The 16,990-nt window shown below is 33.9% G+C and overlaps 1 protein-coding gene across 2 annotated transcripts in view; it reads left to right on the forward strand.

The window, feature by feature from the left end:
* Positions 1-14,186, forward strand: part of Abi (tyrosine kinase Abl) — a 106,602-nt gene extending 92,416 nt beyond the window's left edge. For both annotated transcript variants that reach the window (XM_068393184.1, XM_068393185.1), the window contains one exon: positions 9,965-14,186. In XM_068393184.1, the coding sequence (XP_068249285.1) occupies positions 9,965-10,128 (164 nt within the window). In that variant the 3' untranslated portion in view covers positions 10,129-14,186. The remainder of the gene's footprint in view (positions 1-9,964) is intronic.
* Positions 14,187-16,990: the final 2,804 nt, after the last annotated feature.

The following is a 16,990-nucleotide window of genomic DNA, read 5'->3' on the forward strand; positions in this document are numbered from 1 at the left end:
GAAAATGGAGCACATTTCATGTTTCTGTTTAACAAACAATCTTGTCATTGGAGGTACTCTTTTCCAGCACAAAGACATCCACAAATATACATTAACTTTGCCATGTCGCAATTATTATTATTAATATTATTATTATTTATTATTATTAATATTATTATTATTTATTATTATTATTATTATTATTATTATTATTACTTGTTAAGCTACAACCATAGTTTGAAAAGCAGGATGCGATAAGCCCAAGGGCTTCAACAGGGAGAACAGCCCAGTGAAGAAAGGAAATAAGGAAATAAATTACAAGAGAAGTTTAATAACAATAATAACATTAAAATAAATCTTTTATATATAAACTATAAAAACTTTAAATAACAAGAGAAAGAGAAATAAGATAGAATAGTGTGCCCGAGTGTACCCTCAAGCATGGTACAGAGGTTATGGCACTACCCAAGACTAGAAAACAATGGGTTGATTTTGGAGTATCCTTCTCCTAAAAGAGCTGCTTACCATAGCTAAAGTCTCTCTGTTACCCTCACCAAGAGGAAATTTGCCACTGACCAATTACAGTGCAGTAGTTAACCATCTGAGGGAAGGAGAATTGTTTGGTAATTTCAGTGTTGTCAAGTGTGTGAGGAAAGAGGAGAATGTGTAAATAATAAGCCAGACTATTCTGTTTATGCTTTGGCAAAGATGAAATGAACCATAACTACAGAGAGGGATCCAATGTAGTACTGTCTGGCCAGTCAAAGGACCCAATAACTCACTAGCAGTAGTATCTCAATGGGTGGCTGGTGCCCTGGTATTAATAAAGAGAGAAGGAAGACTCTGAGAAATCTAAGAAGCTATAGAGGTGCAAATATATTTCCTAATACAAACCTTGAGATCTTAATACAAATCTCACCTGCCATCACCTATCTCCCTATAAAGTCATGACTACGATCAAAAGTGACGAGACAACACCGATGTGTGTGCGAGTGGGGTAGCCGGCTACCCCTCTACCCCCCGCTAACTACCGGTGGGGTAGTTACACCTTGCTAAAATTCGTATGGCTAGTCATCCAGCTTCACTTAAAGTACATCCCTAGGAAAAATACAAATTACTTTAAAATTTGTCATTTTTGTTGTGTATGGCAACAATACGATTTAATCTACTAATTAGCAACACCGTATTCTAGCTTTCATTCAGACAAAGTTTGTAAAAACCACAACGTCTGAAGACACAGTAATGGTCTGCCCTGCCACCATTATTTCGTGGTCATATCTAAAACTAATTATCTGGACCTAAACTTAGATAGGTAATTTAATATCAACTTTTTCTAGAATTTTACTAAACTGTTTTCCAAATGACTACCTATTACATACAGAAACTAATGGGAGAAAATCACGAGATAAGCTAATGGCTGAATTTTTAAGCAAATGACGCTCTGCCATTCAAACAAGATGCAGTTGAACAGGTTCAGTAATTCTTTGCAAAAAGAAAATAATTACCCTGAAGGAATCATTCAATTTGTCACTCCAACCATAAATTAATGAGTAGTAAAGAGCTCTTGTTTCACAAGAGTTCTAAAATATATAGACTAACATCTCAGCACATAAGAGATAAGCAGAGGTTTAGAGACACTTACTTATCGAGAGGAGAGATATAAGGATCCAGACTATCATATTGATCTTCGGCCCCACAAATACTAGATGTCGTAAGAGCAGCTAGAAATGCTTGAGGGCAAAAGTAAATAAGTAAAGAATTTGCGGTGGATCTCAAACCTGGGAGACACTTTACTATCAGTGTAGACTCTACAGTTCCATAAGCACATCAACTTAACATATTTTCCTTGAGAGGAACAGGTAGACATCTTACTCCTCACAACGATTATTTAAAACAGAGTGCTTTCCCTGTGCAGGATGGCTAACAAATCCCACAGCAAAGATATCTTGAAAATCTTGATTTCACTGATGCAATGGAAGAATTAAATAACATGAAACCACTAACAACTAGTTTGCTTTATTACTTTACTAGAGGCATGTATATTTTGAAATGAAAGAAAATGGGAAAATTTTTAATAAATTGTTTGGGGCAAATGCTGATAAACAACAGTTTGTAAAGAAGCTATATGAACATAATGAGAAGTTCTTATAGATATAATTTCAATGTACACAAACATAAGTTTATGCAAGCAAGTAAATAGATATTTTGTTATCTCAATAACTCGACATCTGCGATTAACACCAATCTTTTTTATGATGAAACAAAACGCACCAAAAATCATGAAATAATGATTCTCTTTGTAATAAAATAAATAATGACACTCCTCTCTCTCTCTCTCTCTCTCTCTCTCTCTCTCTCTCTCTCTCTCTCTCTCTCTCTCTCTCTCTCTCTCTCTCTCACAAAACTGTATTTCTGTAAACCTGAAAGAAATAAAAACATACAGTAGATGGCAATGCTATTGTAACTGCATCACTGTCATTTTCAGCTTCTAATATATAATATCCTCTTCAACATTATTTGGATAATATTAGCCAACTTCTGAAATGTTATCCAACATCTGAATAACATCACATAGTCTGTACAAAGATATAGACGACAAACCAGGCAGGCTGTGTCCAGATGCTGTCATGACTAAGGACAGGTGGTGACTAGTGGTACTAAAAAAAAACTTTCTGAAAAAAAGCTAGAATAAGGGGTTGCCATTAGAAATCATGTTGTTGCCATACACACTAAAAGCCTGGTTTTCTGCCTTGTGGTTCAAAGTGACTGCACATACATCAATAAAAATCAGCCAAGAACTGATGTGACTGATGACGTGTGTATTGATTGACATACACTATCAAGTAAATGAAGATTAGGAATAGCAACTCTTAGTCTACTTTGTTTGTGTAGCTGAACCTCAGCATAACCTATTATTATGGCTTTACCTCAAACACCGAAAAGGCAAAAAAAATTAAGTTGTCGAAAATGAAAAAAATTGGGAACACAATAGTCTTGTCCATCTAGGAAGAGAGGGGTAATAAGATAGTCTACATTGTTAATAAGGCTGCATGAAGATTGATCATGAAGGCGTGGTTCAGAAACAAAAGTAAAAAAAGTGGATAATGTATTTCTGTTCTTCTATCTCGGATTCCGATTATGTTTGACATAGCAATTTGAAGTCTTTGCTATAGAAGATTTTATAATATGACTCATACCTTAGTCATCATATAAATGGGGAGGGCAACAGCGGAAATCAAAGATTGTAAAGTTTAGAAAACAATCTTTATCCCTGTATTTCAAACTTTAATTGGAGATGGTTTTTTATTATTAATCTAGACCAGGTGAGTTGGAACTTTTTATTATTTTATATCTTCATAAAAATTTATTGTTTTATATTTTAATTCTATAAATGACCTACTGTACCTCCAGTGGCATCCCACCTCCATAAGCGTATAGGGGTCAGCAATATAAACATCAGGGGAGATTCATAGAAATAAATAGAATTTTGATATAATTTATTTCTATATTCTCCTGATGTTCATATACATCCCCACCCTTCTCCCAACTGACTTGTTGTGTCAAGAGGATAAAGCATTGACTTTGAGACTGAAATAATTATCAAAGAGCCTCGGGTATTTCACAGCTTGGCTTCTTGCCATTAAAAGCTAGTGTTTCATTACTTTACTAGAGGCATGTACAATAATACCTTGAGCATTCCGAGATACGAGCCAGCCGCCTAGCCAAATTTTGCGTTGAGATACGAGCATGCTTACAAATCGTCAACTTCAGTACCCATCTCCCGTGTTGTCTTTGCATTATTTACGCGTGATTTTAAATGTAGATTTGTGAACATTTGTGATAATAAGTGATGGGCCCTAAGAAAGCAAGTGGTAACTCTTACAGTGAGAAGAAAAAACGCATGGTGATGATAGAAGGGAAGCATGAAATTATCGAGAAGCACGAGTGTGGTGTTCAGGTGAGTAATTTGGCATACCATTACAAACCATGTACATTGACGGTATGCAATTCTCGAACAATAATAAATGAAAATTAACAAAGGAAAAAAGTAGGCAAGAATAAAAAGTTAAAAAAAAAAAAATGTTAATTTCAAGTTTAAGTGTTACACCATGTAAGGAACAGTAAATATGATCCCATCCAATTCTCTATCCTTCTTTCCCTCCCTCCCTCTCCTTCACACACACCGCCGTTAGCCGCTATCATGTGTCTTAAAGGTAAGAACTCATAATAAAATCACATTTTATTGCATTTCCCAGTAATCATTTATATCATTTTGTGAGTGTAAGTAAAGTATGTTTATAATGTACAGTATAGCAATTAAAAACACTTTTTCCGTTGTTATCACTAATTGGTGTTTTTAAAGGGCAAGACAGGAATAAATTTTGTTCAGTTATTTTATAACGGAAAATTGACGTGAAATGTATGCAAATTGACAAATTATATTCATATGTCAAGATGTTACTGTACTGTACGTTGAAAGGAAAGAAAGTGGGATTTTTAAAAAAAACTGTAGCTTTCAGAGAAGCAGTAATATGAACATCAAGTGAGCATAAAAGTAAAAAAAATATCAAAATTAAATATTTTTATTCTGTTCATTTATTGTAAAACCCTTTATATAAATTTTAGGTTTCTTTTGTCATTTCAGTCACTCATCAATTTATCAACTTTTACCTGAAATGTATTATTTAGTTATAATTTGATTATAAGAAATATTAAAAAGCCATGTAGAATAGTTTTAACCAGACTTGGGTCCAAATGCAAGTGCTTTGATTTATACGAACAATCTTGAGTGCTTCTAATAGTGATTTTAGAAATTAATATAGTATTTATACATGACTCAAATCTACTTGAGAAAAAAATTCTAGCATCTTTTTTAAGTACTCCACTTGTACTGGATGTAATGTAATTTACTTTAAAATGATAAATAAGCTTAATTGATACTAGTTGAATCTTGTACTTCAAATTTTGACATTCACCAAGTTTTTTACTTTTATTTTGACTGCAACTTGTCATTCAGTACAGTAGTAGTCTTTATTTAGGCATCATTTACAGCACTCCTCTAGAGATATCAAAACATTTTTTATAATTTGTGCTTATGAGCCAGTTTAAATTACAAAATGATACTTCTGTAAATTGCAAAGCAGTCTGGTGTTGGCATTTCATGGTTCAAAATTGTTACTTCGAACTTCCATGAAAATAGTTAGCTACCTTGCAGGAATATCTTATCCCACTTGAGGCCTTGTGGATTTATTGCCTAAAATATAAGAACAATACAGAAAGACAATTTAAAGACAATATTCCATCTTAAGATAATTTTAATACAGTATTACTATACTGTGTTTTTTTCCATAAGTTAATTGCTGCTAAACTTAAAATAAACTTGTCCGTATAAAAATAAATAACCTGTCAAAATGTATGTGTACTCTAGGTACATTGCTAAGTACTGTACTACTTGAACTTTAGTAATAGGCAAATTTTCAGTATTTGTACTTGTTTACTTGAGTACAGTACTTCTGCTACATGTACTTGAACCCAAACCTGGTTATAAAACACACACACCTTTAAAAGAAAATCTTTAAAAAAAATGGGATATCTTATTGTACTTGTCATACCTCTTCTTCATTGTTGTGTTTTAAAAATCTTGATGATGTAATACAGAATGTACAACGCTTAACATGATGCGATGAAGTGAAGTGAATAACACTTGCATTGTGGTGGCAGTAATAGACTATGGATCTCCGAACGTATCATCTAGCGGGTCATCTGTTTTGGTGAGCTTAAACCACCAATTGATTAAGTAATTTTCATGGAGTAATCTGGGATGATGTTTGGAGAAGATTGAGTCAGTCGAGATTCTTTATTCAAACTATTTAGAAAATCACTTATTGGAACCTGTTTTCTCTCTTTTTATGTTGCAGGGATTAAAGAGCAGGTGATCATGCTAATCAGTTTTACATTGCATTCCAACCAAGGATTATGACCTATAAGTTTGTCTATTAAATTTTATGCAATGACAAAAACTTTAAATATCAGTAGTGTCTATTATGGTGATTCTTCTGCGTCTTCTTCTGATGTCATTATAACAAGTTCCTCTATTATAAAATACTTAATGAGTTTCAGTATGTTCTTACTCTTCATCATGAAGTTTATCAACAAAACCATTTCTGACTTGTGTTGCCTACAGTATTTTTAATTCATTCAGCAGACCCTGGAACCCTTTAAAATAATTTTGCATTCTTAAAAGTTATTGCATATGCAATAATCATTGATAGTCAGCATTACATCGTGTTGATATTATTTTTGTATTACTGCCTGTTCTTATGTGATGAAACACTGGGTGGAAACTAGCAATATCGTGCTGTGCGATTAGAATGAAACCTAGTTATATTTATTTTCAGAATGGCCAAGTGTACCATCAGTTATTTTATAACTTATGAATTACAATACTGTCAGCACCTTGTATCTATTTACCTTGTGTAAAACATTGGTGTGAACATTTAAATGATAGAAATGCTATTACTTACTCTTCCAGAAGATGGGTAGATGATTTTTTTTTACTTTGTTCTTTTTTGGGCTTGGACTCCTGGTTCATTCATTAACACTTGGTTCTATCATAATACTGAGTGTTTCCACATGGGTCCAATGTTATTCTTTCTTGCCATGCTTTAAACCATTCAGTTAATATTACACTTGTATATTTGTCTTATCGTCATCTTCCTCATAAACAATATGTCATCCAAATTAAGAACTCAAATAACCTCATATCTTTTAAATGTAGAGGTAACATCTTCATTAATAAATTCAATTCTCTAGTCATTGACACAATTTCAAGCGCAAAATTATTCCAGAATGTAGGCAGTCATGCTTTACTTATTGTAAATAGCTTCTCTGTACTCATTTAAGGGGTTTCTTCTTACAATCATCGTATAGTCCTAATGCTTTGGGATAAAAAGTTTTATCTTTATTTTTTACCAAGGCATGTTTTTTGTCCATATCTCCTACCGACAAATTTCACAAATTTTAAAAAGTAATTTGTATGCTAACTAACTATACAAACCTGGTTCATTTGATAGGAGTATGAATTCAGTACAGCTAGGAACTCGGTTAAAATTTATAACGAGGTGTTAGGGTATTGTCAGGTAGCTGGGGAAGTTCTGCATACCTCCTACCTTTTACAGTGGATGAGATGTGGTATATAACTTGAAGGGCTCAGGATTGTATAGTCAGGAAAAATACAAATTACTGTTTAAAATTTGTGATTTATTCTTATATGGAAACAAACCTTCACCCTTTAATAAGACACTTATACTTAGGAGGGAGGAAGTTTCTATAACCAAACTGGCTGCTTTAAAATCCTTGATGTCTAACATTCGTTCCTTATGAGGGGCAATGGTGATGACTCCAATCCACTTCCTATCTCATGAGTATCTGGGGATAGGGCTAGGTTACTGTTATAGACAAGCGATTTCAGAAGAATTATACCCTTAGAGTAATGTTTGTAATGTAATGCTGTGTAAATTGATGGATTCATATTACTGTACCCTCCATCCTTCCCCTCATCAGGAGGATGTGGGAAAGCACTTCTATCTAAACAATTAAAGAATAGTTATTTGGTATGGTGTCTTACCTGCACGAAAGTCGTTTCCTGTGACATAACGGTCCAAGCGTGGAAACCTAAAGAAGGGAAGAAGGAGAAAGAAGGCCAGGCATTCTTACTCTCTCCAAGATTGTAACTGTTATCTTACATGAGATGCTTCTTGTCCTATGAGGGAGCTAGGTATGCCATACCACCTGCTGAACATTTACCACAGGTCCTAAGGAGAAAGTGTCTGAGTGACTTGTGAGTGCATACCTATAGATAGGGGGCTGCGAAGGTTTTCTAACGTTTTCAAACTCCTCCCTTCAGGACCTGGCCCACTGACAGTCTTCTGAAAGGCTACCAGTAGCCAACCCCTCTTGACTTGCTGAGCGAGTGTCTGACTCGGGTATCGCAGGCCGTCTCTCGACTGGTCCAGCACACTCTTAATGGTTTCCTGAAGCCAGAAAGTGAGCTGGTATTTCTGGTTATGTTCTTCTTGATCCTTCCTGTACTGATGATTAAGTTCTGCAGTTGTGGTTGAGTTCTCTTGAGATAGTGCCCTCACAGTGCTTAGAAGCAATTTGTCCTAATCAACGGTTACGTAGCTATGGGAGGAAATTGAGAAAGAAACAAATTTTGAGTCGTTTGTAGTTAGGTTTTTGTGTTTTTGCTATGAACTCTGATACAAAGGAAAACGATACCTTCTTCCAACCCTTCATCTGACTTGACTAGATACAACAGTTCATGTAGCTCGCTTAAATGTTTTTTCAAAGCCATAGCAAGGAAAAAAAGATTTGAAGAGGGCCTTTTTTAAAGACCTAATAACCTTCGCTACATTCCAAGCGTGAGTTTTGAGCTCTCTTGGTGGGCAAGCTTGTTTGACACCCATCACATTCTCTATCTCTTGATTATTTCTTCCAATAGTATTGAAGTTGCCATTCACAATTTTCATATCTCTCAGGGATCTCATCTATTACTCTCTGCAGTTCTTCATAGTATTCATCTTTCCTTTCTTCAGGGGAATCATTTGTTGGGGCATAGCAAGCTATAATACTCACATTGCACTGCTTTGATTTGAACTTTGCTAGTAAAAATATACTATTTACAGCTCTCCAGTCAGTTAATGCCTTTTCTGCTCTTGCTGTCATCATCATTCTTACCACTTCTCTTCCAACTCCATTTGATCTTCCTGAGTAGATATATATATATTGCCATGGTCTAAAGTTTCCTTACCAATCCCCATACAATGTGTTTCACTTAAGGCCAAGATATCCAAACTATATTTCATAAATTAACTCTCCACATGCTGTAATTTCCCAATCTGATTCATGTTTCTAACATTCCAATTACCTATTTTCAATTTTTCTTTAGTATTTATAAACCAGGAAATTCTTAGCAACCCGCTACGCCCGGGACTGGGGGCCATTCTGTCATCTTCTCTTTCCAAGACTGACTAAATCCATAGAGGATTCATTGGCTAGATACATCAAAGGATAGCCAGTTCATTGTGATGTGCAGTGCCTATCTAACTAAGGCAAGTGACCCCTGCCGGTCCATACTAATTCTGGTTAGATCAGCCACCAGGCATCAGGAGTAAAAGCCGAAGTGACAGTTTGTCCTTCTCCTTGAACCCAATCCATCACCCTGCTGCCAGTGACTTCATCGAGATTTAGGGGGTGCATTTCCTCCAGACCCAAAGCTCTCATTACTCCACCATGTTGCTCATCCGCTTATACAAGTAGAACTGTTGGTAAACTAGAAACGCCTCTTTATAAATTTTAACTACCGATTTTGCAATTGCACTGAAATCATACTCCTATCAAGGGGAAAGTTTGTATCCACATAGAAATTAAGTACTGTAATATTTATACTTTTTCATAGATTATCAATTGTATCCACATAGGTAATAAGTAATGTTTTATACATTTTCATCGATTATCAATTGTCATAGGAGCAATCTTAAAGCTAGCATTTTTTTGCAATATTAACACAAAGCAATTATCAGTTTTATGTCATATCACATGTTCTCTCATGTAATAATTTTTTTTGTTAGATCTAGTGTAAAATTTTTGAATAGTTTTTTTTATGCTTTGATAAAAAATAAGTGAAACTGCCATACAGTTTAAATAGCAACGCTGACTCTTTTACACCATGAATTGTTGAGCATGAATACCTACACACATTGGACGGGAGGTTTGGAGAGTAAGGGAAAAGGTTGAAAGGTATGGTTGCCTAGATATTTGGCAGAGTAGGAATTTAGAAATTTCCAAAATTGATTTTATTTTCCATGTACCCATTTTTTTTCTCTTAATTATAAGAGCATACACTCGGTAATTGTATTATGTTTTGTACATGTTACAGGTTTGGTAGTCATAAGAACCCTCTAAAATTTGTTATTTTTTTCAGTTATTGCTGTGTATGATTATGCTGCTGATAAAGAAGATGAGCTCACATTCTCTGAAAATGCTGTCATTTATGTCCTTAAGAAGAATGATGATGGATGGTGGGAGGGTGTCATGAATGGGGTCACTGGGCTTTTCCCTGGCAATTATGTTGAGCCCCTCATGTAACTATTTCGTGTGATTAAAATATGAAGTTTGAAGGAAGTTTCACAAAGTGAGAAATCTGAGATGCTTTAAGGTGTTACAACAAAGTACTTGCATATGATTCATTGTGGTTGCTATTGCAATTGTCCTAAGGTAAGAAAATTTTTATTTAAAATTTTAGTCTTGAAAGGTATTTGTGTATGTAAACAGTATTAAAGCCTAATATTTTAAGACAGTATTACTGGCAGAAATGGTGGACACTTGTTTTTACATATTAAGAGGGTTATTACTTTTAACATATTAAGAGGCCTTTTTGTCATATATCATATCTTTTCTCTTCAGAAAAGAATGCAATATCCTTGATTGACTGTCATAGTAATTTTCAAAGCATCCATGATTACTATTGGATCTGAGATATTTTTAAAGACGTTTGATGAATTGCTTTTTTTATCCAGTTTAGAGATATTATGCATCTACTGGTATTAAGTCATACAGTATTTAGGTATGAATTCTAGAGGCCTTTATTGATAATTCTTTTAATTTGGTGTTGCTGTAGACTTGCTTTATTTAAGTGTCTGTCTGTTGAAATTAAAAGTTTTGATACCAGAACTAGCTATTTCATGGGGTTATCAAAGTTACATCTGCTTTATGTATTTATTCTTGTATTGTTAATCATTTTTACTTACAATTTGCTACTTACATGTTGGGTATTTGTTAATTATTTTCATATGACCTACCAGAAAATTTTCAAGTACTTTTCCCTGTGTATATAATTTCTTTCTTTGGTTACTTAATTTAGAAAACCCTTGCTGGTGTAGATCATACGTTCAGCTGACTATTACTGATGTAGAGGTGTTCTAGTCCTGTTAACTAAAGCTTAATGTAACCTTGTGGTAATTTTGCCATCATTACAGCATGCGAGTTGGTGAGGTGCAATCTAGCTGTACCTCAAAATTGTTCTCTTCAACATTTGAGCTTTAACCAAAATAATTGCAATAAGAAGGATTAGGCCTTTTAAGTTGATACACTAGTGTATTAGAAATATATAATTTTCACTTATTAATTTTCCTTAATATATTTTTTACGGTATTAGTTTTCAGTCCCCTTGGTATTTGTTGTCTACATGGAATATTGATGTTTATGCAAAACGTATTCACAAGTGGTATCATGGGTGCTAGTTTCTACTCACTTCTTGTGGATTTCATATTAAAAAAACTATTACTCCTAAGAAAGCAAACAAGTGCAATACCAAAGAAACAATTTGTATAAATCCAGACTTAACTTGGCATACGTTGTGCATAAGAATGAACATCAAGGGACAGTATAAACTTGCACCAGTGAGTGAAGTATTTCATAAGCAGCACCATATAAATTGTCTTTTTATATGAGGTGGGTTACTAAAGAAGAGAATGAAAAATAGCTAGCTATGAGTAGCAGTTGGTATAAAAGAGTACTGTTATGAGTTGTGGTGGGCTGTTTCTCCAAAGTATCTTGAAAAATACCAAATGTAAAGTATAAGAAATTATACAGTTAATAAGAATCAGTTATGAAGAACTTTACGTATCTTGAAAAGAATTCCAACTTGGCTGAAATGGCAGATATCTTAATTTTATTTGTTATAAAGATTTTACAAGACTAGTGGGTCACATCTCAAAACTAATAGAGCTTGTCTATTAGAGCATAGAAAAGCTGGAGTTACAAAGCTAGATGGAAAGAGACTAAAGAGAATGACAATATAGTGTATAAGGAATTTGTATTATTTTGATGAACATTACCTTTTGGTCGCATTGGTAATATCACAGAAGCATGAGGAAATTATTCTCCATTCCCTATACCTTCCCCTCCCAGAACTTCACCTTAACTCTTGAGTGAGCATTAAGATTTAGGTTTTAATTGTGCTGTTATGTTTAGGTTGCAAGTGTTATTAGTACTGTATACCGGATCTGTGCTTGATCGTTTTGCCATCAAGATTATTCGGGTATGTTTTGTCTCAGTCCTGGAATGTGTTTTATATTCATTTTAATAGAAGAGTTTTGAGCTGAGCTTGTTCCCCTCTATGTTTACGGTGTAGATGGCCTCTTAGCAATTTAGTTTAAAGAGGATTAGATTTCTCATTTCATTATTCAGATTTACATTATTAGTATACTAAAAAACTACAGCAATTTAAAAAATGCCTACTTTGGAGTTATAAGAATATCTAAGAATTATACTGATCAGCATTGTACTTTACATCACTAACCCATTTACTTGTAGAAAGACTCGTGTGTTTGAAAGAATGATAATTACTGAAAAAAATAAATTATTGATATTCATGACTATATAATCAGCAAATGTTGATATAGTGAAAAAGAATTACAGTATATAGCAAAGATTTAAACAAAGAGGGTTTACTGTCTGAATCTTTGAAATATTAGGTCTTTGTAATAATTATGGTAGCAGCATTGATGATGAAGTTGATCCAGTACACTTTTTCTATCTTTTATAGTCATAAGACAAATCTAATTTTCTTTTATTATCTCCCAATGAAGTTACTTTAAACAAATATATATAGATTTGACACTACCATTTCATGTTAGAATTAAAGCTACGAAAAGAATTTTGAGAGATGTGATGCTCAGTGACTTTTTCTATTGGATGTCTTTTCTGTACTACCCATACTTTCATATTGTCTTGAAATGTGCAATGTGAGAGATTTACAGTAATATAAAATGTAAACAAATTGTCTGCAATTCTTCCCTTGGTAAAGTAATGCTTTATTCTTAGTGTTGTCCTTTGGCTCTAGTAGTTTGCTTTTAAGCAGATTATGTTTACCTATTAACTGAGGCATCCCATCCTTTTTTATTTAGAGTTTAACATTAATATTAAAATTTCCTAGGCTATTTTTGATTTATAGCTATGTCCATATCTCACGATGTTATACATGACTTGGTTTTATTTCTTAATATTATTTTATATTTATATTAAGAATTCTTTATTTGTGTTTGCATAAAATGTTGACTAGAAATACTTTCACAAGAGAACATTCTGCAGCATGCCTTCATAACTTATCTGGAGCCTTATGAACCAGCATTATGGAACTTCATTGTGAATCAAAATATCATTGCTTGTTTTTGATTGGAGCTAGGATAGTGAGGGTGATGAAAGAAAATGACCAGCTTAGTGGTATGCTTTGCTAGTAATACCTAGTAAATGAAACTCGTTCGATATGCGGGATACATTATTTAATTATGTTTTAGAAACCAAATTTGAAGTGTATCATAGTATGTGAGTATACTGTTTATGGTAATACACAAAATTGATTAAAAAATTCATAGTTTTCTACATTTCTCACTTGCGAGTGTAGCGTATGGCACACTGTACAAGACTGACTGACTGGATATTTACAGTGGTATTTATTGTGAACTCTCAATAGAAGATTGTTTACTAGTCAGATCCGTACTGACTTAATAAATTTATCAACTTGCTGGAATCAGAGTTACTGAGTACATATCTTAGTCGTTAGAGGCTGGAGAGGATTGGATAATCACCGAGGTATACAAAGAACCAGTACTTAAAAGTTTAGACTAGTCAACTACCAGTATGGTATGTATGCTAACTGAAGTATTCTGATATGTACAAAATATTATTTTTTACTTAAATGTGTCCCATAAGTACAGAAATCCAAAAAAAGGTCATAAAGTTGAAGCACCACTTTAGATATGAAAGAAGCAGGCTGAAAACCTATATTTTTAGTATTATTATTACTAGTTAAGCTACAATCCCAGTTGGAAAAGCAGAATGCTATAAGCCCAAGGGCTCCAACAGGGAAAAATATCCCAGTGACAAAAGGAAATAAGTAAACCATATGAGAAGTAATGAACAATTAAAATAAATATTTTAAGAACAGTAAAAACAATAAAATAAGATTTTTCCTGTATAAACTATAAAAAAGACATGTCAGCCTGTTCAATATAAAAACATCTTCTAAAATTGTCAATGATTACTAACCCAGGAAATGTTAATGCAATTTGGTCTGGGAGAAGAGTGAAAATGAAAACTCCCATCAACTTTCCAACCACCTGAGCATTGAGATTTCAAATGTGTTTAGGTTAGGTCCTCACCAGGAAACTAGTCGGCAATCATGGAATAACCTACATCTATAAGGATATTGTCTGAATGTGTATCTATATAAGAAATGGGAGCACACACACTATTCATCTTCCCAGACTAATATGAAAACTAATACCCTGAACTTGAGAAAATTCATACAAAGTATTGGGTTATATTACGAGCTATAATTGATTTTATTAATTTATTTATTTATTTTACCCTTTTAATCCCTATTTATTTCACAACTAGATTTTTTTGTATGAAAGTGTTACAATTTGTATTAAAGGTTAAAATGATACTAAATGGTGTGAGTGTACAGATATGATTGAATGATTTTCGTTATATAGCGCTGAATGGCCTTTGATGCCCCAGTGCTTGGCTTAATGCCTAAATCCTATATTCAATTCAATTCAATCTTCCCAGACTATGTTGCTTGGTTGTGAGGTTCGCTTGCATCTAAGCGTCCGATCTAGAAGATAACTGAGGGACTACTTTAACCCAAAATGGGAAACAAGGAAGGGAATTGCCAGGCATTCTATTTCTCATCGATTTTGTCACAACTGTTACCTTAGACGAGATACTACTGGTACCCTGAGGGAGAAAGGCTCACAACACAGCTTGTATAGAATAACTACCGCAGGACTATGGATAAAGTTAGCTATGGTTAAAATTGTCCAGGGACCTGTGTGTAAACTACCATGGGTAGACTGCTGAGCAGCTAGGGTTGTCTGTTGTATCAGCCTCCTTATCTTCAGGACTAGTGCTAATGACAGGTTCTTCCCTAAAGTTAGGAGAGAGGATCTGATATTTTTCAGTTTGTGTGCTTGAAAATAGATGAAACTTCCAGAACCTCTTGGAATTAGTACAGGGATAATGCACAAATCAGGAGAAAGTTCTTGGATATCAATCCACCTTTTCGGCAGGGGGAACAGTCTTTTGTGTCCTCAAAGTGAAAGTCCTTTGAAGAAAAAATTGTCACTCCACTGCTTTCTGTAATCGTCCCGAAGACTTGGGAAGTCGTTGCTGTTTCCCAGTGGTTTTCAGAAATCTTGTAGCAATCACGGGTGTGGAAACTTGGAATTACGAGTTCATTCTGGCGAGGGAAGTTACAGGGTATGTTACAGTGGAGCTGGAAGATCTCTGTCGTGTAGGAATGGTTGCACTCTCCCTCCTTTTATTGCTGTTATGTTGCTGCTGAATCATGTAACTATGCTTCAAAAGCATACGATTCTCTGATCAGCATAATATTGCTACCGAATCATGTGACTTGGTTTCAAAAGCATACAATTCTCTGATCTTTTTAAAACAAGGTTAGCAGTCTGACTTGGAGCCTTGCCTCTGGGAGAGAAAGGGGGCAAGTAATAGTTGAGAAAACAAAACTGTCATAAATGGCTAAGTATCAGACATATGGGCGAGAACAGTCAAGGTGAGGGCAGTCTGATGATCTAGTTTTATAGGCTCAAGCTACCATGGAAAGAGGTATACACAATGACCTAGTTCCTATACGGTAATAGTTCAGGCAGAAAGTGCACGAGACAGAATAAAGAGAACTCATTTCATATTAAGCCTCATAAAGAGAGGAGCAGATATAAAAATGTTATTCAATAACGACTATGTGATATGATGTACAATTGCTGTCATTTTTTAGCATAAACACTCACTGTTATTTGGAACTTTGTGTGATTTTTTTTTTTTTTGCTCATGATTACTTTACTGAGGTTATCAAGGAATACTGTTCATATGATTACTTTGGACCAACAGCCCACCAGTATTATTAGCAAGTTTAATTTAAAAAAAAAATTCAGCAGATGTGAATAATCATATTTTGTTCCACAGGTAACTTTAGGGTGCAATGTTTTTTTTAAATAAAATCAAAACCTCTAGCGTGCTAAAATAAAGGGTGACTTATGTAGTTTTTTATATATTTTGCAAAGGATTTCTTTGAGTACAGTACTTCATGGGAATGTTGACAGGTGCTGTTAGTTTGGATCACTATAATAAATTTTCTGAGCATGCTTGTTGTGATGGCCCTTAAATTCAGTAGAGTTCGTTACTTTTGAATGTGACTGTAACAATGCTCTTTACAAATCTATGCTTGTAAGCTTTACCTGAAAGCCCACTTAGTATATATAATATATATGCATCAATCATATATTATATTAATGAAATGATGCTTAAAGATAGCTTGTATTAGTTTTTTCATTATTGTATCCCAGTATATGTTTAATCACCTCATTATATAAAAAGTATAAATACATTGCATGCTACCTCTCCTATGATGAGCTCATACATTTTAGTTTGTATTTGATATGCTTTATTGTGCTTTGTAGATTTAAGGGGGCAGATTGCAAATATTACAGTTTGCAATAAGAAAATATCACATATAATAGTCAGCTCAAAAACTTTCAGAATTGTTGTATATTTTATATGGTATAGGTATTTTTTCATGTCTTTAAGTGTTAGTGACAGATACTTTTGTACAAATCATATCTGGGATGTGTTTTGTTTGGAAGTGTCATTGGAAAAGTGAAACTGTTGTTTGATGAATTGCAAAAGTAATTTTACCTTCCTTTCGCTGGTATTTTAAGGAAATATGTCATATGTTACTAGTCATACAAACTACAAGTGGTGTTTATATCACTCTGAAAGTTCAAATTATCTTTGACAGGTAAATAAAAGAAAAAGAATATTACCAAATAGATAATTTGGGAGTCCTGTTCTTTCCAATGGCTTGCATTACCATGTACATTAATGTAAGAGGTAGTTTTCTTTTATAAATAATTAAAAAGGCATATAA

Source organism: Palaemon carinicauda, chromosome 19 (assembly GCF_036898095.1).
Source record: "Palaemon carinicauda isolate YSFRI2023 chromosome 19, ASM3689809v2, whole genome shotgun sequence".
Lineage (NCBI taxonomy): Eukaryota > Metazoa > Arthropoda > Malacostraca > Decapoda > Palaemonidae > Palaemon > Palaemon carinicauda.